This window comes from Epinephelus fuscoguttatus, linkage group LG22, assembly GCF_011397635.1.
Source record: "Epinephelus fuscoguttatus linkage group LG22, E.fuscoguttatus.final_Chr_v1".
NCBI lineage: Eukaryota > Metazoa > Chordata > Actinopteri > Perciformes > Serranidae > Epinephelus > Epinephelus fuscoguttatus.
Genome location: NC_064773.1, coordinates 15,205,579 through 15,232,949, shown reverse-complemented (window position 1 = coordinate 15,232,949; position 27,371 = coordinate 15,205,579). Strand labels below are relative to the sequence as shown.

Genomic DNA, 27,371 nt, shown 5'->3' with positions numbered 1-27,371 from the left:
GAGAGGGAGAGGGAGGAGTGGGAGAGGAGGAGGCTGGAGATGGAGAGAGGGAGAGAGGGGGGTTATGATGAAGAAACTGGACAGCCATACCCATACCCTCCAGAGTATTTCTACCTCAAGGTATGGGCACACAGTGTTCATAACACACGCATCATTATGACATACTCAAAAGTAGGCAGAATAAATGTCACTTTAATTATGTGATGCTTTAAATGTACTCTGCATTTCTTATGCAACAGGGACATCCAGGTGAGAATGGAACGCCTGGACAAAAGGTGACTATAGATGTTTTAAACACTAAGATAAAACTTTATTAAATATGGTTACTTTTGTAAAGCCAAAGACACAGTCAAAAATGTGAGATTATGAAGACACACATGCTGTGTTCATTTCAGTTACACTAATAGTACAAGATTTAAAGGGAAACTACGGTTTTCCCACGTTTTTGTGTCCAGGTTACTAATGGCAACAACAATTTTTTTCACTTGACCCTTTGCTAAGTCCCACCTCCGCAGATGCAGACTTGCCAATAATAACGTAACATCGGGCCAACTTAGACCAGCGTCCCAGCCAGCCGTATCTGGCGCACATTGTGCATTAATGATACTCGTTACCTGGAGAGGTTGGAAAAAGATATACGTTTCTTCCCTGTTCCAAAACCAAAATCAAACCCTGAAAAGTGTAGGGTTAGCTAGCTAGCTACTGAAGATATAGCCTACTGAATGTATACACATGCTGCTTTTGCTTTTTAATGATCATAACAGTGAAACAAAGACCGACCCTGCTGTACAGGAACCAGTGAAGGGAAGCAGGGAACCTTTGCTGATATTCAACCAGCTCTGTGTCATCACATTGTGCGCAGATGAATGTTGTTTGACTTCCCCCGAAGATTCCTGCCTGTCCAGCAGTGGAGAGCCGGGTGCTGACAGCGGCACAGGGTCGAGGCCAAAAACCGCTCATCTGCACACACTGCGATGCCACACAGCTGGTTTAAAATTACAAGAAACTACAAGTAGCACAATCAAGCAGTTTTGTGGTATTCAAGCTCAATTGTGTATTTGCTCAGTCTTGTCTTGATCTCAGACAAAGAGGACTTAGGATTTCATTTCAAGACCTGTCAAGACCGCTACTGTGAGGATATCACTAAATTGCATGTGCTCAGGCTTCAGGGATCAATAAAGTACATGAGTTTATCGTATCATCCTCTGATTTCCAGCTACACACAAAACCATGCATTTTACATCAACAACAAAACTTTTATTAATCTATGTTGGGCCTCTTTATATTAATTTCCTTTTGCTTCTTTTTCACTTCAGTGAAGAAGGTATCCATCTTTGCACTGCCTTCAAATCTCTGGTGCTAATGTTCAGTAGTAGTATTCGGACCCTAAGCCAGCCTAATCATCATGCAAGTTACACACAGCATTTAAGCGTTTGTATCGCTGACCATAGGTCTTCGTAATAGAATGGGACCTGACTTTGACCAGACTGACTGTGATAAAATATTGGCCTTGAACTAGTACGGTTCCAGAGTTGGGTTTGGGGTCCAAGGGTCTGGGTAGACCCATGAAGACCTCTATCATGTGTTCTGTTATTTGGATGAACTCACCCTTTAAGCTGAAACATATCCTTCCATTGCCAGGATTTATTGAGTCGCTGATATCGTCTCTCTGATTACACTGATATAAAGCATCATTATCATCATCCTGAGATCACAGAGCAAGAATGACAGTTGCCACACAAAATGTGCCACCAGTTCATAAAAATATCATGGCTGCTCTGCCCACCTACCCACGTTGCATCAGCGAGTGACATCAGAGCTGAGGGAGAACTTCTCTCCCGTCTCGCCTGTCAGTTGAGTTCAGGCCTTTGATGTCACCCTCTGCTCTATTTCTGTTTGACTGGGAGACAGTAGATTAAAGCAGACATTAATAATTCCCCCTGTTAAACATGCTGACAAGTCTGCTTATTCTTTTCTGTTTTTTTTTCTATTTCAAATTCCTCTGTGTTGGTTTATTCTGGCTCATGAAAAACAATGTGCTGAGCTGCACTTTTTCACTGATATGTGCTCTTTTTGTCAGGGGGACATTGGAGAAAAGGGACAAAAGGTAAATATTCATAAGCTGTTAGTTATTTTAGTTTGTAACAGTGAAATTTGGGAGTTGCAGTTTGAATTTAAAGCAATTAAAGCAACATACTTACACATTTGTTTTGCGCTTAAAGGGAGAGCCAGGCATCGGCCACAGAGGTCCAGAAGGGCAGGCTGGTCCTCCGGGACAGAAGGTGATATTTCAAACGAAAAAATAAAAGCAATCTTTTATTAATAACACCCACTCTAAATCAATTAATCCCCACAGTCTTTTCCATCAAGTTCTCTTTGATTGACTCTGCTCCTCATCGTGGCTTTTAATTTAGTGAATTTAATTGGCTCAGTGACTCACTCACTCATTTGAAATTGTGTTTGAGCATATAAAGTGATAAAGGAGTGAGAGACTTTATTTGAAAGCAATTATTCAAAAGTGATAGAAGAGCTGAAAAATTACATTACATGAAACAAGTGACCTTTAACCGTGTGATTGTCTCCCAAGCATTTCATTTGTCTCTATCTTTCTCTCCCTATTTCCTCTATCTTTTTCCCTTTGCCTCAGGGTGAGCCAGGTGAGCCGGGGCCTCCAGGCGCTCAGGGCATCCAGGGTATCAGTGGTAACGCAGGCATGCAGGGTTCTCCAGGCCTTAGAGGTCCCCAGGGGGATCCAGGAGACCCGGGCAGAGAGGTACATCATCATATATTAACTCACAAGTTGCCATTTATCTCGCTTTTATCTGTAAAAATAAAGACAATGGAAGCATGTGAATAGATGCTTTATAATTCTGAATTAATGCAGGACAGAGAGGGTTGTGCTGTTGGGTTTAAAGGAGACATGAGATGTTTTGTGTGTTGACACAGGGTGATAGGGGTAAAAGGGGAAAGAATGGATCGCCTGGACCTCCTGGGCCTCGAGGAACACCTGGACCTCATGTAAGAAAATACAAAGCAGCTAAATGATAATCCAGTCGCCAAACAAATGTTGACATTGTACGTTTTTGCAAACCACAGATACTTTTTACTACTCGAAATGCAGCTGTGTCAGTTTTCGCAGCACTATCCTGGCAGGTACCGTGGCGATGTCTCACTAAAAACAAATGCTTTTCATGGCACTATCCTGAGTGGGAAATTGCCGTTAGGTCACTAGACTAAACGCCCATGTTTGGTGCAGAAAAAGCTGATGAAAAACAGTTACAACTCCCTAAATCACAAACGATTTTGTTGTTTGTTGGTCTTGAACAGTGGTCTGCAGCCTGGCAGGTTCATATACCTCCTGATGACAAAGTCTGCTCATATACAACGCCACTTTTGAGACCTTGATATGATATGTATGAAACGTGTTAATGTAACATATTCGTGGTTTGCAGAAACGTACACAGCCAACCTTTTTCTTCTGGTAACTGGGCTGTAAATAATCTTTTTCAGAGCCCACAAAGTCCCATAAAGTGATATTAGATAACAAGCAGTGTGCACAACATAAAAACCTGTCACTTACTGGGGCTTTAGGGGCTCTATATCTCTTCATGATTTTAATGGTTTTTCATGGGGCTGTCTGCATCATGTATAGTAGATTTTCCTTCATTACAATCACTATCATTAATTGACATTCGTGAAAGTTTTGTAATTGCCAGCTGGAAGCGATGTTTACTGATACCTTCTTTTGCTTCCACTGCATCTCTCTAATAAAGGGTCCTCCTGGTCTGCCTGGAGTAAAAGGAGAAAAGGTACAAATAATATTTGAGTGCTAATATTTTGACTGGCCCACGATTCAAACATAATAGTATAAGAACTAAAAGTTTAATGTTTGTATTAGCAGCATCCTGTTATTTTCATTTTGATCTATGCAGTGTAAAAAAAAAAGATCATTGCTTTATCTTCTCCTCATCAGGGTGACAGTATTCCTGGAGAGCCTGGTGCCAGGGGGTTGGCTGGCTTCCCAGGCAGACGGGTGAGTTGAGTTGAGCTCGTACATCACAGACTGTGCCACTGTGATGGTGCAACAATTTGGACAGGGTCAGTCTATATTTAGGTTAGAGGGAACAATGATCTCACTTGAAGTAATGTAACTGTGTTCACCAGTCTGTGGGGCATCTAATCTTACCCGGTCTGCCCATTAAGGTTTTTGACATACAGTATTTAGCACATTCCTGTAATGTTAATGTTAACTTTCTTTCTTTTCAGGGTGAAAAAGGTCCCATAGGTGTGAAAGGAGCCCTTGGGCATTTTGTGAGTAACTTTTCAAAACCATACAACTGAGTATAAAATTCTATTTAAGACTATTGCAATTTTATGTATGTGCACTTAAAAACAAAATCCTTTTATTTGATCTTTTTTTTAAGGGTCCAAAAGGTCTTCGTGGCAGCAAAGGGGAAAAGGTGAGCTGTTATTTGACATTATTTGCCACAATTGTATCTGACGCGCTTTAAAAATTCACTTTTTCTTATGAGTCTTCCACTTAATTCACCAACTTCATCAATCATACTAATACTGACATGCTGTGATGTTTAATACCAGGCGAGAGTCTCCAATTTCAGCAAACGAGGCTTTAAGTTATTAAAACTCCCAGTTCAGGCAGACCACCTGTTGCATGTCATCCAAACGTCACATTGAAATCAAAATGTGCTCCACAGGCCCCACAACCCTTTTACATATGATCTTGTCTTACACAAAGCTCAGAAGGTTTTAGTCAGCTATTTTCAGAACCATTTTCCGAAGGGTTAAATGCTCAAATTGACGGTTGCCCTTTGCTAGCAATTTTCAGCGCCTACGATCACACTACCCTGTGTCCGACATGATTGCCTTGCTCCTGCTCCTGGCAAGAGTAAGAATACTTTTATGATGAAATCTCCCACTCTGCCTCTGTACTCAACGTGGCTCAGTTCACCCTCAAAGGGTCAACAGACTCACTCTGTAAAAGGTGGTTTCACATCAGGGACCCAGGTCCCCGAGTACAGTTGACTGCAGTTTGTTTGACTAGTGTGAATACTGTGTACCGTACCTGGGCATGGTACATTGATCTGTGCCTGAGGTGGTCATGGGCACAGTTCATGTGTACTCGTCACGAAGCAGTCTCAATTTAATACTGATGCCTCTATATCAGACGGCAGTGCAGCCTGCTGCAAACACACCCAGTCAAAGCTCCAGTGGGAGGCGGCGAGCTCCATGGCCCACGAGAAAGGAGCATTTGGGACAGTCATGCTCAGGCACAGTGCCAATCAATCATACCTAACATGAAAATGTCCTTACACTGCCTAACACCTGTTTGTGATCATGTGCCAGGACTTTTGGAATTCAGCACTGATGTATGTAAATTTTGGTGATGACCAGTTAGTTTTTATATATATATTTAGCGTATTTTGATGTATATTTATTTATCAGCACCCCACAGGGCATTCAAGTAACATGAAGTTTCTGCCATATTGTCCTGATAAAATTTCCATATATGGAAGGCGAGACTTTAGCTGTTAAAGGATGCATGTTGTCATCAGCAGTGTTTTGTTACATGACGCTCTACCAACCAACCCAAACTTGAATCCTTAACTGTAACATCACCAGTGTGCACCACCATAGTATGATGGAGCAGACGAAGTATACTTTTTAACATTGGTGCTATTTTCAGAACTCTCTCAACCCCAAAGTGTTCACCCAAAGGATTTTATAGCTCGATATGGTTTACTACTTTCAGTGCAGTTTCTGTAAAAATCTATACACTGTGGTGCACAAAAAACATGAAGGTGCTGCGATTTCAGAGATGCTGGATGATCAGTGTGCTCCTTGACGTTGGCTGCCTGCCTGTACTTAATATTTATTTACACATAACTGGTTGTTTGCGTCAGCAGTGAGGTGTGAGGTTTGAGTAAAGAGGGCAACACTGATATTTGAACACTCTAGATCAGGGGTGTCAAACTCATTTTAGTTCATGGGCCACATACAGCCCAATTTGATCTCAAGTGGGCCAGGCCAGTAAAACCATTGCATAATAACCTATAAATAACAAGCCCTTTGAAAAAAAAATTAGCGCTGGCCCCTGGGTCATACAGTATGTTTGACACCCCTGATCTAGCTGCTCGTACAGACTTGTTTTTATTTGGAAGATAGCAACGTCCATTTCATTTTGAAGTGTATAATGTTTGCAGTGTTCAGGTAGACTGCCTTCATATTTGTCTGTCTATTTGTCACTACTTAAGTCTCAGAGCTGAGTGACTCATCTTTGTAGGGTCCCGCTAAACCTTGGTCATGTTGTGGACAACAGCTGTGATATTTTATCAAAGGTGGATTACACTGGACTGGATTTTATTGTACTGTGAAGGGATTTAATAAAATGTTGTGAGGGCTCAGCAATTTTTCTGTCACTACAGCAAAGCAGGAAGAGATTTGAAGTTATATGTGTACTTTTGTTGACACCAAGAATCGAAATAATCATGTTTGAAAAGCCGTTTTCAAAAAGCTTTTTTTTATTGCAGGGTGACCGAGGGTTGCCTGGCGTCAGAGGAGAGAGGGTATGATGATTTTCATGTTTCTTTGCAGGGCAGCTGACAGTACACATTGTGTATCATGCAGGATATTAAACAAGAAGTCTCCTTGATTCAGCTTCAGACAGTGTTGCCGTGGAAATTCATTTTGTTTATTAATTCATTGTTACAAATTACATTTATTTGCAGCTTGTATTCACAATTTAATCCTTACCGACAGGGGAGCGTGCTTCAAATCCAAGGACCCCGAGGATTTAAGGGTTCCAAAGGAGAGGCGGTGAGATGCTTTATTACATTTGCCACATGGTTTAAATTCAACACAATTCAATACAAGGTTATTTGTTCTTAGGAGGGCAGTTCCATTCAGCCAGTCGCCACTCAGGTTGACCAGTACACACAGAGAGCGAAAATAACGACACAGCTAAAACAATCAAAGGCTACAAAATGCTTTAATAAGTTCTACAAATATCCAAACACATTGAAAAACACAGATAAAGTAAACACATAAAAAGACCTATGAAGAACTGAGCAGATGTTTGGTTTCAGGGTGAGCGAGGCCCCCCGGGTTTTGATGGCGATAAAGGAGAAAAGGGCGAGGACGGCCCTCCTGGAGTGAAGGTAATAAATCCTGGTGTCAGATTTTGAAATATGCAACAAGGAGGAATACTATCAGAGCATTGAAATGTGATTCACAACAGTGATATTATACCTGTTACGATTAAGTCTCTGATAGACGATTATCAGTTTGCTTCATACTTTGATTTGGAATAAATGGGACTGCAACAATGGAAAGTGTTTAAATTGTGTTTGAAAGGGCCTAAAGGGTGATGCAGGCACTAAAGGGGCGCTGGGGCGTTTTGGAGCACGAGGACCAGGAGGGCAGAAGGTAATTAAAGGTTCATTGTTAATATTTCGGCACTGTAATAACCATTCAACACTTTTGTGTTATAACTGTGTGTGAAATTGTTTCTTCTTTCCTTACAGGGAGATTCAGGAGAGCCAGGACTCAATGGAGTCATGGTAGAGCTACAATACAAATATACGCAAACAAACATTCTGTAATTGTAAAAGGAGTCAAAATTTAGTTTTAACTTCAGGGAATCACACACAGTAATGACCATGATGTTATTTAAGGGTCGCAATGGGGATCATGGAGTCGATGGGGCCAAAGGGGACAAAGGAGACATGGGACTGCAGGGACAGAAGGGCGATAAGGTACATTGAAATTCATACAAACAATCATGATTTTTATTTTTTAATCACTCAACATAGTTCCTTTTTTTATTTATTTCATTTTTCACAGGGTGATCCAGGAGAACCAGGCCTACCAGGAGACAAAGGGGAGAAGGGAGAGAAGGTGGAGGCTGTTACTATTTATCTATTCCCTATCTTAGCCCCTTATTGTTCTCTGTTTAGTTTCAGCTTCATTGTTATATTGTCATCTCTCTTACCTGCAGGGATTCAGAGGTCTGCCTGGTCGCACTGGGAGTCCAGGCCTGGATGGAGAAAAGGTTAGGCCGGAAGTAGCATCTGATTACACCAAAACCAGTTATATGTTATCTAACATTATATATGGGTGTCTAGGTGAATATTCGATTCTGAGTAGCTGCAGGGCGTCCATTAATTTGTGATAATAGAAATACACTAAGTAGTTCCGGTGAAACTGTCTGTTCACTGCTCTAAATTAATACACTGTCTATTATCAGCTAGTATCTTAAATGAGCAACCATAGCAACAAGGATGCAGTCAAGGCCTCCGTTTACAATTATTGCAACACATGAACAGGCTAACATCTGAACACAACACTGCAGTGCCTCATCCTCTGAACACCACAGACACTGGCCCTCTGAACTTACTTAAACTTTGTATCGCATGAGCAATCATCTCACAGCACATCGCTATTCAACCCACAACTTCAGGCTGCGGTCGACAGTAACATTATGTTACACATGGTGTTTTGTTTGTTCGTGATAATCTTGTTAAACATACTGTTATAATAATATTTACTGTTTGTCAACCATACACAATGTCATGATCATGCATTCGATCGTGTGACTGTGTGCATGTGTGAGTATGTGTATATCTGATTGTTCCGCAGCTAATCTGGCAAACTACTGGACCAATCAGCCTCATGTTTTGTGTGCACATGTATGACTGTATCTGTTTTATTGGCTGTTTTATACCACCAGTGACTGCTGACATCTCACTCCTCCAAACCAGACAGTTGTAGCTGCTGGTTTCCTCAGTTCAGCTGAAAACAACAAACCTTAACGTCTGTCGCAGGCCACATTTTTTTTTGCCTCATAAACTGGTATCCATTGAAAAGTTTGGTCTCATTTTTAATCGCAGCATCTGTAGATTCCATACCTGATATGTTATAATCCACAAAAGTCAGGTACGCTACAAGACGAATAAATCCCCAGTATCTTCACTGCCATCTTGACTGTTAGGGTGTCGGGCCACCTGGCAGAGATTGGAGATCTGCACTCCACTTAGTTCACTTTTCAGATTGACTCAGAATCTTGCTTACATCCCATTTCCAAGTCGTAAGGTTTGTCCTTTTTATTGGAGTCGTGAACAGTGTTTCCATCACATAAGAACTTCATGGGATGGTAATGATTTTTCCAAGTAGTCAAACTGTTACCAGGGAAACTGAGTTATGGCTTGTGAAAAAATTTTGATTGAAAAACAGATGATTTTTTTCTTTGGCAAGTGACCATGGTATAAGCGAGGTAAGGCCCTTTGAGGTGTCCATAGTCAGGAATGAATGGCCACTCTGTTCATCACTGTAAGTCCTGATAAGGGACACTGTGTTGAGTATAATCTCTTACATGTATTTGAAGAAACCCTTTCAGTAATCAAGATAACTGTGGTGTCTTCTCAAAACAGGGAGATACGGGGTTACATGGTACACCTGGCATACCTGGTCTGAATGGACTCACAGGGCGCAAGGTAAACATTCAAATGTGCAAATATTATTCTCTACCCCAAACATATACAAATTCTTCCCATCACATGATATCACTTCAGGGTGAAAAGGGACAAGGAGGCATCAATGGTGCTGATGGTTATCCAGGAGCAAAAGGAGACAAGGTTGGTATATTTGCATCAGTATCACTGGTCATTATCCAGCCAGTTTAACAACTGATTTATGTGCTCATCACTGTTGTATAGTTGTTTAATAAACAGGAAAAAATATCAGCATATTATCTTTGTATCTTCCCCTGCACACAAAAGATGTGTTGGTGTGTGAATTTACTTCCTCTGGTTATTCTTGTTCAATGCAGGGTGCAGCAGGTTTCTCAGGTTTCCCAGGTTTCAAGGGGTCAGCAGGGAATCCAGGAAGGGATGGAGATGAGGGACTACCAGGACCTCCAGGACCGCGAGGGGACACAGGGCCCAAGGTACAGTATTCCTTAGTGTGTTTGAGAAATATGATACTGACTAATACATTTTACCATGCACTGATAGTTCTTTATTGTGCTATTAAATTGAAAGAAAATTGAAAGAAAAATCTGTTAACATTACAGATTAATTATCTCGCTATATGAAGACATCAAGCTGTTCTCTTGATCTTAAGTTCACTACGTCATTTTCTCACGATAACACACGAATAATAATTCAGCTGTTCTCCTTTAACAAGGGCTTACTTGAATGTTATCTCTCTAATGAGCAGGTCATCTCTGCTTGTCAGATCTTCATAACACTAAAACTGTTGATCTGCTGATATTCTTCAAATCTGCCAGGCCAAGCTGACATAGATAGCAACATCAGTCACATTTTATAATGGCATACTTAAAGGCCTAGTGTGTAGGATTTAGTGGCATCTAGTGGTGAGGTTGCAAATCACAACCACCTGAAACGCCTCCAATGACTCTAGTGTGTAGCAGAACTACAGTGGCCAATACAGCGACACAGCTCTGTCTAGAGTCAGTGTTTGGTTGTACAGTTCTGGGCTCTTGCGGAAAAAACATGGCGGACTCCATGGAAGCGCTGTCATGGATCCCACTGCTTTTCTTTGCAAGTCCTGCCCTACTGAGTTTTGTTAGGCAAGTATTCATCACATCAACGTGTCAAGGCTTGAGATGATGAGGGTAAGGGAAAGAGGTCATGGTCAGGGCAAGTACTAGCCAATCACAGCACAGTAGGGTGGGACTTGCCAAGAAAAGCAGTGGGATCCATTATAACGCACCCCTGGAAAAGCACCCTCTTTGGAGATCTAAGCGGCTCATTCTCAGGTAACAAAAACACAGCGATTCTTAGTTTCAGATCATCAAGCAGCAACCTCAGGGGCTGAAAATGCCTGACTTAAAGAAATAACATGTTTACAGCCTGATACAAAAAGTAGTTTTGGTCTGTATGGCTATTTTTACCCTTCATGACAACTGTACAGGAGGTACATTTTTATTTAACTTACCTGATATGCATATTTACAAGTGTGGCTGCTTTGAGTGACAGGTTGTGTGCAGGGCGTCACCACAGTCAATGAGTCAGATCCGTCCCTCTCATACAAATATGGTCACTTCTGGCTTTAACAACCAAGATGGTGACGGCCAAAATACCAAACTCTTGGGCTTTCAAACAGGAGTGTTCAAACCACTAGGTGACGTTGCAGTAGCTACGTGCATTATTTAATCTTTCTATGTCAGTCTATGGTGATTATACACAAATATAAACATAGTTATAAGTATTAAATTCCATTTCTGCCAATATATCCTCCTAAATCATACACACACTGGCCTTTTAAGTCTTGATTTAATTTATGAAAACAATGTTTAATATGACAAAAAAGTAGCATAATTATTTCTTGGGATCTTACAGGTTGGGTTAAGAGATAAATACACATGATTACTTCATAATTAGTTTTCATGAGATAATAATACAATAATTTAACAAGAACAGTGAGGTGCTGCTACACAATAGTACACTCGGAAAAATAATTAGCAACCATTTTTCACCGGCTGGTGCACACTAGAGGTGTAGTTAAAGGTATGAATCACTACCATAATGAAGTATTTCCATTCAAAAACACGTCTGATTATTAGTGCTGTAAACTGAATAGTTCTATCAGAAGCTACTACAAACATGTATGTACGGTAAATTATTTCTCCAGAGGTTATGATAGTGTATCAATAAATTATATGAAGTATCAGAGTCTGCTTTCAGGATGCACTAAATCTGGTTGGATGCCAGTTCAGTGCCCTCATATTAACTTCCTGTTCATATCTGTGAGAACAAATCTATTACAGTACTGTAGTGCCCACAAGAGTAAAGGCTGTTTAATAATTACTCCTTCTGTGAGGCAGAGCAGGCACTTGTACACATGCACACATCTGTCGGTCTTTAAAAAAAACACATTATGTAAAAAGTTACAAGAGAAGACGAAGAATGTGACAGAACACAATGAACAGGAGGATGAGCTGAGCTTGATTACAGTCATCACCATGTCTGCGTCCTGTTCAGAGAGACTGGCAGCATGCGTTCTGTGTACTGCAGCAGACATGTCCGTAATTAACACACACACACACACACACACACACACACACACACACACACACACACACACACACACACACACACAAATGTCTATTTCTGTCTGCAGCTTTCAAGTAATATCTTACTCAATTAGCTCCTTTCAGCTACAATTACCAGACTTACAGTGTTGACAGAGAAAGGCTGGAAACCTCTAATGAGGATATTCCAAGGATGTACCTAATTGACCTGTCTTTCATACTGCTCAGAAGTGAGTGTGCTGCCCTGTTTTTTTTCTTGTTAGCTCAGAGGTTTTGTTTGAAAGAAGTTGAAAACTCACAATGTGTTTTCTTTACAGAAAGGGCCGTGCTTGCAGTAACTTTTTTAATGTTGTTATCTCGAGATCATGAATTAATTAGCCCTTCCTAAGTCACGCCCCTTTTCGTTTTGTGCTCCATGCAACATGCTACAACCTCGGTCAGCTTTCCCCTTTCCTGTTGTTCTTTGATATGCTATGTGCTGCGCTTGTCTGTTGAAAAGAAAATCAAATTTCCAAGATGGTTAAAAGATGTGGCTGGGAGACTTTCATAATTTTTAAGGATACATATATAGACACATCTTGTGTAAGCTACTGTTAAAAAATCCCAAGCTAACTAGCTAGTTAATGCCACAAGAGGAGTTAGCCAGATGTCAAATCAACAGCTTCAGCGAGGTTTGCTTCCTCCTTATTTTTGTGATAACGTCAAAGATGTTAATAAGGACACATAGGTTGGTTGATGACATATTTCTAAGATGACATAAATTATCGTTTGCCAGAAAAGATCACAGCTACCATGCTGCCCCCAAAGTAACTAGCATACCTTTCTACAGTAAAGAGAGACTAATGCTAGGTCAGCACCATGGTCTGTAATCAGTAATAAATGCATAGAATTCTTTACAGGTCTCCTGCAGGGGAAAATGAGACACATAGCCAGCAGTGCTAGAGCAATGTTGTCAGATAGGTTTCTCACCTCTGTCTCTACTTCTCTCATTTTCTGAGACTAGAAGCCTCAGTTTGTGTCATCTTGCCTTGTTCATGACAGTCATCATGGTTAATATATATCCCTCAATGTCATGCTGTGTGTTTCTTAAATCTTTATTGCCTGACTCCCAGAAACTTATCTTCTTATAGGGATCTTATAATCTCATAGGGCTGGGTGATATGTCCTAAAAATTATATCACAATATTGTTAGGCTAAATTTTGATACACAATATATATGTCGATATTTTAAATCTCTTCAAAAGCACTTCATTAATGCTAGGACTGGTAGACAAAATCAAACATAACAATATTTCTGACCAAAAACCATCTGTGATGCGAAAAAAGTTGTGGGATGACTATTGTTTTGTTTTTGTTATTTCCAGAAAATATTAACACAATTATGACTAAGTGGCTTGAGGAAAGCGTTAGAACAAATAAACAGTTTGGTAATTTGGTAAATTTACATCACCTTACTGTAATGCTACCTTGAAAACGAGGGAAAAAACACCATTTATACTGTATCACGATATCCAACGATATGTGCTGCATGTCTGTTGAAAATATCCAAAATCTATGATGACATATAGCCTTTTGTCTCGCGAAGGTGAGATGTTGCGTTGGCATTTTGGTGAGGAGACCTTTGCCTTGGCAAGATTTATAGAAAATGCTTGGCACCACTTGGTGCACGACACTTAAATAAATAAAGTCAATCAATCAATCTCGATAACAGTGTAATATCTTCATATTGCCCAGCCCTACTATCTAATAAACACTGTGGCACACAGCTAAGCGCATCTGGTGTCACCATGTTTCTGTTTGTCAAGCTTTATTTTTGTATCTCGAAAAGACGAGCTTTGATATCTTGAGATATAATGTAATAATCAGCCTGTTGTCACGAGAGCAAAAAGCTGTTACCGTTTATTACTTAAAATGTTTAGAGAGATGGGAGTTGTTTAATTGTACATCTCTGGCTACCATAAAAGAAACTTGTCTGTTCCAATTATGTAACTGCAGCAAACTACTGATGTATGCCTTGACAGCTATTCATTATGAATCCTTCCAGTCATGACAGTGGTCTTAAAGGCTGAAATCAGGTGTGATCAAATGAACCAAATGCTCTTTTTCAAGTTTTCCATAACTATCCTGTGATCTTAGGAAAACAAAAGTTGTTTTCTCGTGATAAATTATCTTGAGAAATTGGCCTTTTGTGTTCATGAGAATCGACTTAAATTAACCCGCTTTTACGAGAAAATGAAATGATTCATCTGATCTCAAAATAACAGCTTTAATTTTGATAATTCTCTGTGTGCACTTTGGTTTTTGTCAAACAGGGGGGCAGGGGCAGACGGGGCAGATCAAAGCCATGTCAGAAGGGAGAACCCGGGACTCCAGGACTTAGAGGAGAGAGTGTGAGTCATACATGAACACAAACACTTTAAATTAACTTACAGTGGAGAGAGACAAGCCATGACCCTCTTCTAGCTAGCTTCTGTAGCTTAGTGGTTTTTCTTCTTTTTTTTTATTGCACTAGATAGTAAAATTTGAGCGCCTTATCATTTTAACAAAGGTGAAACAATGATGAAGATAAAACAACAATGAGCTCCCATGAGGCTTTAAAAGCATGCCAGTTGGTGAGACTCGTAGGATACCATTATTGTCCTTTATTTTTGCTACAATATATTTATTGTTTAGTGTGTTCAATGACATGTTAGACCAGATATAAACCATTTAAAAAAGTGTTTTTGCACTTGTTGACACTTTGTTGACACTCGCTGAGTGGGAAATGTTGTAGGCATCAGAAATTCCCTTTAAATACTGTTTTTTAACTTTTAATAAAACTAGAACTCTGGTGAAAATGTTTCCTAATTTAGCTCTTTGTATCATTGCTACAATATGACATGAATGTGGTATTAATCTTTCGTGTAGGTCTGATGGCTGGCTAGGGAAGGGAGTGAGACTTTAACTCTTCATTACAGTTTCCTTCAAATTAAAAATACTTATAGCTTCATACAATGAAATTAATCTCCTGTATTTGCAAATGTATTTTTCCTGTAGGGTACACTGGGTTTTGAAGGAGGAAAAGGGGAGAAGGGGGAGCCTGGACTCTCGGTACGTGTTTATCACAATCACACACACACAAACACACATTTAATGTGAGTATGAATTAGGGAGATTCAATGGCATCTAGCGGTAAGGTGTGCAGATTGCAACCAGCTGGTTAGGATTCCTTCAGTGTTAATTCAGAGCTGAATTATCCGCAGAGGTCTCTTCTTCTTCGAAACAATCAAACCAGGTGATTTAAACCAGTAAAAACACTGAATAAAGCAGTTTCACGTTCATGTTTTTCTGATGCTCTGGTCATTGGAAAATTGACCTATGGGCCTATGTCAAGGCAGTTTTTGGTTTGTCTGTTCTGGGCTACTGTAGAAACATGGCAGAGCAACATGGCGGACTCCATAGACAAGGACCTGCTCCCTATGTAGATATAAACATCTCATTCTAAGGTTACGAAAACACATTGATTATAAATTTCAGGTGATTATCCACTGAAAAAAACATACTTATTCCACTTCTGCCAGTATATCCCCCTAACTCCTGCAATGAACCTTAAAATATATACTTTAAATGTGTACTGTGTGTACATAACAGCTACTAAACTGAATGGACTTACTCTGAATCTGGTCCCTCTCTGTGTCAAGGCTGAAGAAGTGAAGGAGCTGGTCACCCAGGAGGTGGTAGAAAAGTGTGGTAAGTGTGTGTGCGTGTGTGTGCATGGGTGTCATGCAATTCACTTGTGTCTCTAGATAGGCCTACATATTGTGTGTGTGTGTGTGTGTGTGTGTGTGTGTGTGTGTGTGTGTGTCGTGTGGTTGTTTGTTGTAGAGCTCCTGTGGCATCAGCATGGCACCCGTGTGTGTTTTGCCATCTGTTATGTTCTCTTAGAGGAACACACACCATGGTGCCAGCAACAGTAGAGACCATTCACAAACACGAGACCGCCATTAAAGGGAAATTTCGGTTTATTTCAACCTGTCTATCGTCCTATATTTGTTTCAAGTGACTAGTGACATAAAAATAATAGTTAGCATGTTAGCTGTTAGCCTAGATACAGCCGGGGCGCATAGTAGCGTCAGACCTGTTAAAACATAAGTGAACGGACAACCTTCAAGTGCAAAGTTAGTCCACTAAACAAGCTTTTTCTCCACAAAGACCGCCTCATATCATCAGGATAAATGTCAGAGAACATATAGAAAACAACATGTAAACGTGTTGTCTTACCTGACCGGTCCGGTGCCATGTTTGTTTACTATTTTGCCCTGCTTTCCAAAGCGCAGCCAAAATCTCGTGAAAACAAGCAGCAACAGCTGGAAGGCAGAACCGGACAGTAACCTGAAAAGTTCATTAATTTATTTTATGAAAGATTTATAGAATAATGGCTGACTTTTTGCCAGACTTCGACTTTGTGGAGGAGGAATTTGATTTTGCAGAGTTTGATGGCTGCCTTTGTTTATTTGAGCCAGAATACACTGACGAAGAGCTTCGTGAAATTGAAGAACGGAGGAGGAGAGAGAGAGAGAGAGAGAGAGAGAGAGAGAGGCACAATAGGTAGAGGACGAGAGAGGAGGAATGGCTGCTGCAAGGCTGCGTAGCTCTGGAGATTGGTGGTGTACCTGTGAATGCTGTGCCCCAATGCCCACAGAAGAGGAATGCCTCTGTTGCAAGGAATGGGACCGGTTGCAGCCTTATTTTCAAGGTCTGGATGTGACCGAGGACGAGACACCTCCACCTGGAGTAGTATCCAGCTGGGCTTTATCTAGAGCTTTCAGGCACGGTATGAGATCACTGCTTGTTCTCGCGATATTTTGGCCGCGCTTTGGAAAGCGGAGCTAAATGGTAAACAAACATGGCACCACACCGGTAAGATAAGACAACACGTTTACATGTCGTTTTCTATATGTTCTCTGACATTTATCCTAATGATATGAGGCGGTCTATGGAAAAAAAAGCTTGTTTAGTGCACTAACTTTGCACTCGAAGGTTGTCCGTTCCCTTACGTTTTAACAGGTCTGACGCTACTATGCGCCCCGGCTGTATCTAGGCTAACGGCTAACATGCTAACTATTATTTTTATGTCACTAGTCACTTGAAACAAATTTAGGACGATAGGAGACAGGTTGAAATAAACCAAAATTTCCCTTTAAGTGGGACACCTCGCTAAGAATCTGCTACACACTTACAACACAGTTAAAGGGCTGTTCAGCGTATTGACAACCTTTCTGCTGAAGACATTTTGACATTACAGCCCAAAATATCAGAGTATGAATGGCTACTTAGTGTTAGTTATTAAAACCAGATGTCTAATGCCAAAATATATTTGGTGAAAGTGTGTGTTTTAATCACTTTTTGGGCTTCACTGCTGTTTTTGTTCATTAAGCCCTGGAGCGTCCAGCAAACTACAAGTCACAGTCAGTAGCGGAAGAAGTACTCAGATCTTTTATTTAAGTAAAAATAGCAAAAATACTCTGTTAGAAGAAGGAGTAATGCATTCACAACTTGACTTAAGTAAAGGTATGAAAGTATTTGCATCAAAATATAGTTAAAGTACAAAAAGTAAAAGTACTCATTGTGCAGAATCACCCATTTCAGAATCATAGTACTAATAGGAATGCACTGATTTATCGGCTCAACATCAGCAACAGCCGATCTTCTTGTGGTTGACTGCCATCGGCCTATTGGCAAATAAGATTCATCAATGGCAGTGGCCGATGTTTTTCTGTTGTGTCATGTCAATTTTACACATGCTTCAAAGCAGGGCTCGAGACTATCAGCTGCAAACTTAAAGTAATGAGCACATACAAGAAGAACACAATGACTGTTTGGCAGATGAGCTCTATGATCTTATTGTTGTGACAAGATGGCTTGTGGGGTTGGGAATCACCAGAGGATCCACGATATGATATTATCACAATACCTAATTGCGATAAAATATATTGGGATATATTACCTTTTTTCAACTGGAAATTATGTCCCCAAAGAAAAACTTTGTCGACATCTGTTTTATAGATTTTTATTATTAATCTTTATTTAGTAAAGTTTTCATTCTGTTCATCTCACTTTAGCCATTTTTGTTGCTGCAAAATGTATCTAGTGGACTGAAAAAATCAAAAGCTGATTTGTGTTTGTCATATTAATAATTTATATAATAAATAAATTGATAGTTTGCACTGTATGGTGATACGATATTGCCACACAAGTATATTGTGATACTATGCTGTATTAATTTTTTCACCCTCCCCTAATGTTTGGTAGCAGCCCTTCGTCTCTTTGTCACGGGGAGAACAGAAAATGTGTTGGGACAAAAGAGATCTCCCTCAGGATGCCTTTGGGTTGAAAGGACAACCTAAACTCACTGTTGTCACTGCAGAGGATGCACACTGTTGTTTCCCCAGTAATGCCACATTATTGACAGTCCATGTTAAAATCACCAGAGGGAGAGCTAGTTAACGTTGCTCCAAACAGCTGTCAACCGCAACTAAATTCTCATGGAGGTTGCATTGAGTTGCATTATGATGCGTTCAAGCTCTATTCATTAAAAATGACTATTGGGCGAATAAATTAGGACGTTCTCATGATGTGTTCAATGTATTCTTGTAAGATGTAGTTTTTGGCGAGAAATTTGAACAAAAAGTTGTTTCATGGAGAAATTTGTTGACATTTTCACAGCAATATGAAATAGATATATATATAATAAAAAAGTTTTGAAGTAACTATTTAAAGAAAAAGGGATGTTTTTCATGTGAAAGGTTGTATTAGAGTTTGTTTCATGAAATTGTTTGATTAAATTTGTGCTCATTAAATGGTAGTTTGATGCAGGTCCAGTTGTTTTATTGTGCAGATTTCTTTTTTTCTCTGGCACAAAGGGGGGAATATACAACAATATAAGCAAAATAAAGAACAATATAAAAACATTGGTATCGGCCCAGAATTTCAAATTCAGTGCATCCATCATTATGAGATTATACATTTTTATACATTACTATGTACATCACTGAAATGTTGCAGCTGGTAAAAGTACATTTTATACTGCTAGGGAACCTTAATATACAATAATACATTGTAATTATGTTTTTGATTATATTTTGTATCAATAAATCTACAAAGTAACTAGTGACTAATGTTGTCAGCTAAATGCAGTGAAGTAAAAAGTACAATATTGCCTCCAAAATTGGAATAGAAGTACTTTAAAATCATACTCAAGTACAGTACTTGAGTAAATGTACTTAGTAACATTCCACCACTGGTTACAGAGAAGTAAAAAATAAAATATCAGTGGTCTGAGTGGCATAAATTTTTATTTTTATTTTTAAGTGATGTGTGTATCATGGGCGGCTTCCTCCCACAGTCCAAAGACATGCAGTGTGGTGGTTAGCATTAGTGTGAATGGTTGTTTGTCTCTATGTGTCAGCCCTGCGATAGTCTGGCGACCTGTCCAGGGTGTACCCTGCCTCTCGCCCGATGTAGCTGGGATAGGCTCCAGCCCCCCCGCGACCCTCAAGAGGATGAAGCGGTTAGAAGATGAATGAAGATGAATGAATGTGTATCATGTTTGTATCATTACAGGTTTGGAATACAAGTTCATCGTAAAGTCTGTGGATCCAGATGGAACGACCGCAGTGACTGAGAAATATAAAAATAAGGCAGGCGATGTAGAGATATCCTTGAACCGTGACCTCCATAAAGAAAGGATGGAGGAAGAAGGTGAAGAAGTGGAAGACTATGGAGACAAACTGGGAGAAACGACTAGTCCTGTGATCCTACCAAACCGCACTGGTAATAACAATTATTTCAACATAACACATTTACACAAGTAACAGTTTGCAGGGTCCAAGCCCATCGGCCAAGCACACAGATGTCATCATTTTAGAAAGTGCTCAGTGTCCCCGCAACAGATTTATAGAGTGTGACCGAGTGTGTGTCAAAGCTAAATGGTTAAATATGCCATACTTATGCGTAACAGCTGTGATGTGGGCAGTTCTTCTAGTGTGTGAATGGAGAATGTGGGGACTTTGTAACAGGAATAATGTGCTCTGAGGTGTTTGAAGGAGGAAAATATGGGATACTGTTGTCACAGATGTATTCAATTACATCTCATCTACACATTAGAGTGTGTTATCATGCTTCCAAATGAAAGAACAAGTTGTATTTGTCACCGTCTTTAAAGGTCTCTTTGTAGTTAGTTTGACTCTTGTTGAGGTTGGATTCAGTTTCTACACTGTCAACTATCAAAAGAAGGAAAAAATGATGCAACATAAAAGCACTCAGCTCCCACAGTGCTGCTGTAACCAAAGCCATCAACGAATACGAAAAAAACAAGCAGAAAGTTAAACACAGGGTCAACATGAACCAAGTAATCACAATATTTCATGAAGCTCATTAGCACATGCCCCGAGGCAAGAGAAGCTCTCTGCGACCCAATTTGTTTTAATTCTTGCTGCAGGTAAACATAACCATAAAACTAATCAAAGACTGAGCTTGTCATTGCCCATTGTCAAAGTCAGCATGTTTATTCATAAATTACAATCAGAGGATGTAAAACAGTGGCATTTAGCTCATCATGTGTTCAAAATAATGGGTGTGCATATTAAGCACAGCGGGCCACATATTCACTATAAAGGTATTAAATAAAATTGCCTCATGCACCAGCCTCTGTATTGCATCTAGCCACCTGTTGTTACAAGAGCTCTGTCGTATTAAAGTGGAGACAGACACATTTTCAACTCCAACCCCCCCAACTTGAACATTTTCGAGTGGTATCTTTCATCCCAGAATAAATTTTGGCATTCAGTTGTAGCAGAAAGGTTAGATATGTTGAAATGTTATGTATCTTGATGTTTCAGTTTTCAATTTTATGATGTGAAAACGCTGTGGTGAGTCTGTGATTAGGTATCAGCACAAAAACACTCAGTTATGGTTCAGAAAAGATCATGTTTTGGGTTGAAATACCTGGTTTGATGGCTACACACAGTTTGGCGCAATTCACTCTCACTCCGACCTCGTCACGTATCAGCGTTTGGTCATGGACTTTCCATGTCCAGATACAACGTGTAAGGTACTGTGGGTGCATTGGTTGATGACATTCTGGGACACCATGTCAATTACTGCCTGTTACATGCATTGTCTTCTTTCAGGATATACTTCCGTTTTCACACGAAATTTCCGTTTACATACAGTCTCTTTCAAAATAAAAGCACTACATTAGTACTACACCGCAAACTGACATTTTTTTTTTACCTCCAACAACAAACGCACATGGTTAGGTTTCGGAAAAAAGAACAGGGTTTGGCTTTAGAATCTTACGGGGTGCGAACACAGCTCTCCTGGGTGTTTGTTGGACCCGTTTGCCAACTCTCCCACCCACCCTACTTGGACTTTTGCTGCCTTAACTTTCGTTCTTGTCCCGGCTGCATGTCCCCCTGACACCCCTTAGTGCCATTAAACCAGTGGCGGCTGCTGGTCTTTCAAACAGGGGAAGTTTACATCATAAAATTTGTCATATTGTAGCGAGGCAGTAACTTATAAAAGGAACATGAACCACAGCAAAACACACCTCAAAGATTTTCAGATGGGTTTGAAAATGAGCTCTATCACTTGGATTGTTTGCATATTCCTGTGTTAGTTGTTTAATTTTTTCCTCAATGTTTTTTTCTGCTTGCAATTCCTGTTTCTTCTTGTAGGAAGAGTATGATATAATTTTTCCTCTGATTACTGCCTTCCCAGCTTCCCATTTTAAAGATGGAGATAAATTTGGAGATCCATTATCTTCAAGAAAGTTTGCCCACTCCCGTGTCACCATTTTGTCAAAGTCTGGGTCTTTAAGTAATGAGATATTAAAGCGCCATGTTGGGGACCGTTTATGGATGGTTTCTATTTGCAGATTGAGTGATATTGGTGCATGGTCACTGATAATGATTGGGTCTATTTCTGTGGTAATTTTTTGTGAGATGGAGTTATTTAAGAAAAAAAAGTAAATTCTTGAAAATGAGCGAAGCACCGGAGAGAAGAAAGTATATTCCCTCTTCGATGGGTATTTGAGTCTCCAGCCATTGGCAAGCCCAAAATCATCCATATATTCCTGTATTACCTTGGCCAATTGTGATTGCTTTGTGTATACTGAGCTACCAGATCGGTCTAATGATGAATTTAGGACTGTGTTAAAGTCTCCTCCAATTATAGTTGTCGAGCTGTCTGATAGGTTAGATAGTAGAGAGAAGACTGTGTGAAAGAAGGCTGGATCATCATTATTAGGGGCATACAGATTAACGATGTACATAATTTGTTAAAGATTGTTGCCTGAATAATGATGTAGTGGCCTTCTGGGTGTGTTACCGTGCTGTTTAAAATAAATGGTAGTCTCTTGTGGACCATGATAGAGACACCTCTTTGTCTGCTGTTACAGCAGGATGAAAAAATTTGATTAAAATTTGGATCTTTAAGAGATTGTTCTTCTGACTTTAGTAAGTGGGTTTCTTGTAGGAGAAAAATATCTGTTTTCAATTTTGTGACAAAGTCCATCTCCATAAGCCATTTCTCCATTTCCATAAACTCTATCGCTTATGGAAATAAGGAACTCCGGATGGCACTCTGTCAGAAGACTCCACTCACAAATATCCGCATAGGACTGAGCTTGAAATGCGATGATGCCGGTGTGTATTTCTAAAGCGCTGTCAATCACAAAGGGGTTCAGCCTTTTAGACAATTCCTCCAATCATCACACATTCACTGAGCATCCTCTCCCGCCTACCGCTCCATTAGGCCCAGGGAAGCTGAGCCTCCGTGGAAATGATGATGTTGTCGCATTTATCCAATGACCGTCTCGCTTTGCTGCATGAAAAAAACCTGCTCAGCGCTGTCTCATAGGAATGCCTGGAGGCTCCGCGTCCACCGTGCTGACACGAGAATGTATGACAGGGAGGTCGCGTTTGAAAACTGGTTATAAACAGCTGATGTTTGAACATCATAGTCATGATGTGCGTAATGCAGTGTAAATTGTTATTTTAATGTAAATTCAATCATGCATATTTGACCATTTCTTCTATGAAATTTTAGGGGAAGTTCAGCCTCCCTTATTGTCTCAAAGCAATCGCCACTGCATTAAACTATGCCAGCGTTAAAGGACAGCTTTTTTGTCAGTGTCTGATGCCACAAGTCACTGCCCAAGTGCCAGATTTCATCAGTAAAGTGTGAGTTACACACATAATACATAGTTATCAAACTCATCAGGCATTAGTTCAGGCCTCTCTCCAAGGTCATTGATTGTTATCAGCTGCTTCATCTACGCTTCACAATCACTGGCTCATTTTCCAGCTGTGTGGCCGACCGTCAGCTGATACTCTCACGTCATTGCCATTTGCTGCCGCAGCTTCGTTATTTCAGCTCTCTTTATTTGCTATGAATGGTCAATTGCTTGACGCAAGTGTCTCTGACTAAACTGAGTGTTGCTCATTTTGTGAATATTAGTGATGTTGTTGGATCAGATCAGATGAGAAGAGATTAATGCAGTAAACACTGTAAAACAAAGAAGTAGAAACTGTGCCTGCAGCTATCTGATCATTTGTTTTATCCAGCTCTTTCAGTGTCTTTATTGTGTTTTGTTTTTTGGTTTCCTATCTTATCCCTGATTTTAACGTTAGCAGGATGCGACGTGTGAGCTGTAATTTCTTTTAACTATGTTTGTGGGGTTGCAGCAAACAGAAAGTTTGCACAAAGAGATGAAACAGACTAACAATGAACACTCCATCTACTTGAGAGAAATGCTGATTACTCTCAGTTGGATTTAAGATGAGTGGCAACTAGCATTCATTCAATGTTGGTTCAGTCAAAGTGGTTCCCTCTTGATGATGGAGTCCACCAACTTGTAAAACATGTCATTGATGTTGTTTTGGGCCTTCAGATTCTGCGGAGGGAGGAACAGCGGAGTGGGGACGGAGGAAGAAAAGAAGGGTATTTGGAACAAACACTGCTGGTGAGTCGCCAAGACAACTGATTTTCGTCTTATCTTCCCCCTCTTCTTCATCTTGTTTACTTGCTCTGTGTGTCACTGTCGTTTTTCTGTCTGTTTCCCTTCACATTTTCATAATCTATGAGTAATGAGTTGCTTGGAATTGTTAGGTGGGAGAAAATGATAAGAGCAAAACTTAATCCATGACTGTTTGACAGCCTGTGCTAGATTTAATGACGCACTTCATGAGTAAAAATAGGAGAGAGAATATCTGAAATGTAATGAAGAACATGGTTCTGTCAGTAATATGATAGCATCAGTTAATGGTTACTCACTCATATTAAAGGTATACTGTGCAGGATTGTTAGTTACATGCTGGCCAGCAAAAGTGAAAGTAAAAGCCAATCCCAAATTCCCTCATTTGTCATTCCCCCTCGCTTTATTTGCATTTTTATGGTGCTGTGTCTTTAACCAGTGCTGCTTATGGTCTCACTACCTTTTTATAAAGCCCCCGCTGTGGGGGTACACGCCCATAAAATGTCTCAAACACACAAAATAAGGAGAAAATATAGGTAGGGGGGGAGCCTCTGCAGAAAAATATACTGTCACGAACTTCTAAAGGTCATAGATGATGAGAGGGATTACTTCTGTATGAGTCAATACATTGACATTTTTGCAAGTTCACTTGTTTGCTATCCCCTTGAGAGTCACACAAGACGACCACAGCTGTGAGGTTGCAGATTGTAGCCAACTGAAACTTCTCCCTTGTACCAAGTGCGTGGGGGAACTACGTTGGCCCTCACAAAAAATGCAAATGGCCCTATCTAGAGCCAGTGTTTGGTTTGTCCGTTCTGGGCTATTGTAGAAACAGCATGGTGAACTCCATGGTAGAGGACCCACTCCCTGTGTAGATATAAACGGCTCATTCTAAGGTAACGAAAACCCAACAATTCTGATTTTCAGGTGATTAGAAATGAATGAAAACATACTATACAGTATATTCCATTCCTGGGGAGAGGGGGTAGCAGCACAACTCCACCTAATGGAGGCTTACGGCGCCCCAGATTCAAACGTCCAAAACACGTAATTGAAACTACAAAATATCTCCATACTGCTCGTCCGTAGTGATCCAAGTGTCCTGAAGCCCCGACATAAAAAGTTGTTTGGAAAAACATCATTTGAACTCTGTTTTTAGCCTCATTGTAGCCTGTAGCTCTAACTGCCTCTCTGTTAGGGCTGTCAAAATTGCTCAAAAATGACGTTCGAATATTCCTTCTAAAAATAACTCATAGGTTCGAAGCATTCGAATTTTTTTTTCGCATTATGTCCACAAGAGGGCAAACTAATACAAGGAAACATATTTCTATATGTATTAATACAAGGAAACATAACTACTTGTAGGTATTTTTATTTCAACATAAACGTCTTTGAAAACCCCATGTTAAGCAATTGTGTCATCCACACCGGTTGCGCCGCGCCACGCAGCTCCATGGCCGCTCCCACCTCCTACTCGCAAAGAGGACAGCTGTGGTGGTGGGGTTTTTTTCCCTCCACAATCGAATATCAATTTTCACATTCAAAGGTTCTTTTTTTTCAAATTCGAATTTAAATTCGAATTTAGAATATTCGTTGACAGCCCTACTCTCTGTACACCGCGGTCACGTGTGTGCACTTGTGCGAGACCGTGAGACATGGGCACTGCCTTCATGTGTGTTCACTTGCTTTCGCTAGTCTTGTGCGCAAGGGATGTGAGGACCTCACCCACACACTGTGCCCAAGAAAAAAAAAAGCAGGCAGGGGGCCTCGAAACATTATTTTAGACTAAAAATCTTGAATAGTGTACCTTTAACTAAAAACTTGGATACATTTTGCGAAATTTTACTAAAATCAGTACATCCAAAAGAAATCAGAAATCCCTTTCACACAAACACTTGTCTCAATGGTACTGCAGGTTTTTATGTAGTAATTAGTAAAATCTTGTCAGCCAATATCCTCCCTCTTACTCATACTGTAGCTGCAAAAGGCATTTTGCACACTAGTGGCCCCAAGTGGTCTCTGCTTATTTAATTTCCAGAGTGTGAAAGACTTCATCATGCAGGAATAATGCAGGTTGAAGTCCCACTCCTCAAACATGCTGAAACATTCCCCTTATTGTTGCTGCGCATCTAACAGTGACTCTACAGCATGTCCATTTGTAGGTTGTAACCCTTTTTATTTCTCATGTCACAGCAGGCCGCTGCCTGGAGCCGATGTCAGAAGGGGTCTGCTCAGAATATGTCCTGCTCTGGTACTTCCACCCTCACTCTGGGGAGTGCAGGCCGTTTGTGTACAGCGGCTGTGGTGGCAACAGAAACCGGTTCTCCTCGAGACAGGAGTGCCAGAGCTGGTGTGGGATGGAGAGGAGTGGTAGGGGGAGGCACCTAGATCATAGATGAAACTGTAACAGCAAATCAGATAAGTAAGAAATTCATCTTTTGGAAATGGTTGTAGAGTATGAATTGGAAGATCCTCTATCTATCATACTAATAAAAATGTATTTACACTCCCACAGGTGCCTCATCCTGGAGAAGAAACTAGCAACCACAAACGAGAAAATAATTTCTGTAAATAACTTTGTAAAATGGATTTATTTATATATTTTAGCAGCTGTTTCTTAATTTGTTTTATGGACAAAATGTTGAAAATCAGAATGTGAATGTTAAAAATGTTTTGTAATTTTTATAGTTTTTAGAGATTTTAAATGTCAAAGAGATTTTAAATGTCAAAAGTGATCAGTATTCACACTACTGAAAATTAAATCTGTCTTTTCTGTTATGTCTTTGTCGTGCTCATCTCTTCTCTCTCCATCTCCACAGTCTCTTTGCGTAACGCTCAGTCACCTCTCATATGTTTTGTCAATCGCACTGCATCCTGTGCGGTGAGAAAAATAAGACGCCGGTAGCTGATTGCCTGCTGCCACCTCCGCTGCTACATATGTTCCTTTGGCAGGGGGTGTTATGGGTCAGGCTGGGAGCCAGATGAGGGCCAACAGGGGAGATCAGGCAGAGACTGTTTCAGAGGACTCTCCATCAGACCCACACAGTGGTAGCAGGGGATTCCTGCGTGGGTGTTGATGTGGGGGTTAGCACGCATTCAGGGTTTTTTTCTGGCAGTGTGATGCGTGAAAATGCACGACACAACTTTGATTCTCAGTGTGTCTGTGGATAATGTTTTTTAACAGGATGTTTGTCGTCAGTGCAACGTGCTGCACCAGCTCCACCACCAGGTTTCTTAAACTAAAGGTTGCTCACTGAAAATAGTCTGACAATATTTAAAGCAGAA

General features: G+C 40.3%; 1 protein-coding gene across 1 annotated transcript; it reads left to right on the top strand.

Moving 5' to 3' along the window:
* Positions 1-34: 34 nt before the first annotated feature.
* On the top strand, positions 35-26,721 carry LOC125882512 (collagen alpha-1(VII) chain-like). The gene is made up of 28 exons (XM_049566240.1): positions 35-120; positions 240-275; positions 2,081-2,107; positions 2,223-2,282; positions 2,648-2,773; positions 2,947-3,018; positions 3,774-3,809; positions 3,974-4,033; positions 4,267-4,311; positions 4,425-4,460; positions 6,549-6,584; positions 6,778-6,834; positions 7,104-7,175; positions 7,372-7,443; positions 7,542-7,577; positions 7,692-7,772; positions 7,861-7,914; positions 8,015-8,068; positions 9,447-9,509; positions 9,588-9,650; positions 9,845-9,961; positions 14,383-14,460; positions 15,107-15,160; positions 15,751-15,799; positions 19,673-19,882; positions 24,003-24,074; positions 26,280-26,508; positions 26,602-26,721. The coding sequence occupies exons 1-27, from the start codon at positions 40-42 to the stop codon at positions 26,483-26,485; spliced, it is 1,953 nt and encodes a 650-aa protein (XP_049422197.1). The 5' UTR covers positions 35-39; the 3' UTR covers positions 26,486-26,508; positions 26,602-26,721.
* Positions 26,722-27,371: the final 650 nt, after the last annotated feature.

What these genes read in the sequence shown, in the direction of transcription:
- LOC125882512 (XM_049566240.1), top strand. Translation starts at nt 40, where the DNA reads ATGGAGAGAGGGAGAGAGGGGGGTTATGATGAAGAAACTGGACAGCCA. An exon ending in CTGGCGTCAGAGGAGAGAGG is followed by an intron (nt 6,585 to 6,777) that starts GTATGATGATTT and finishes CCTTACCGACAG; the next exon opens with GGGAGCGTGCTTCAAATCCA. An exon ending in GGAGGTGGTAGAAAAGTGTG is followed by an intron (nt 15,800 to 19,672) that starts GTAAGTGTGTGT and finishes GTATCATTACAG; the next exon opens with GTTTGGAATACAAGTTCATC.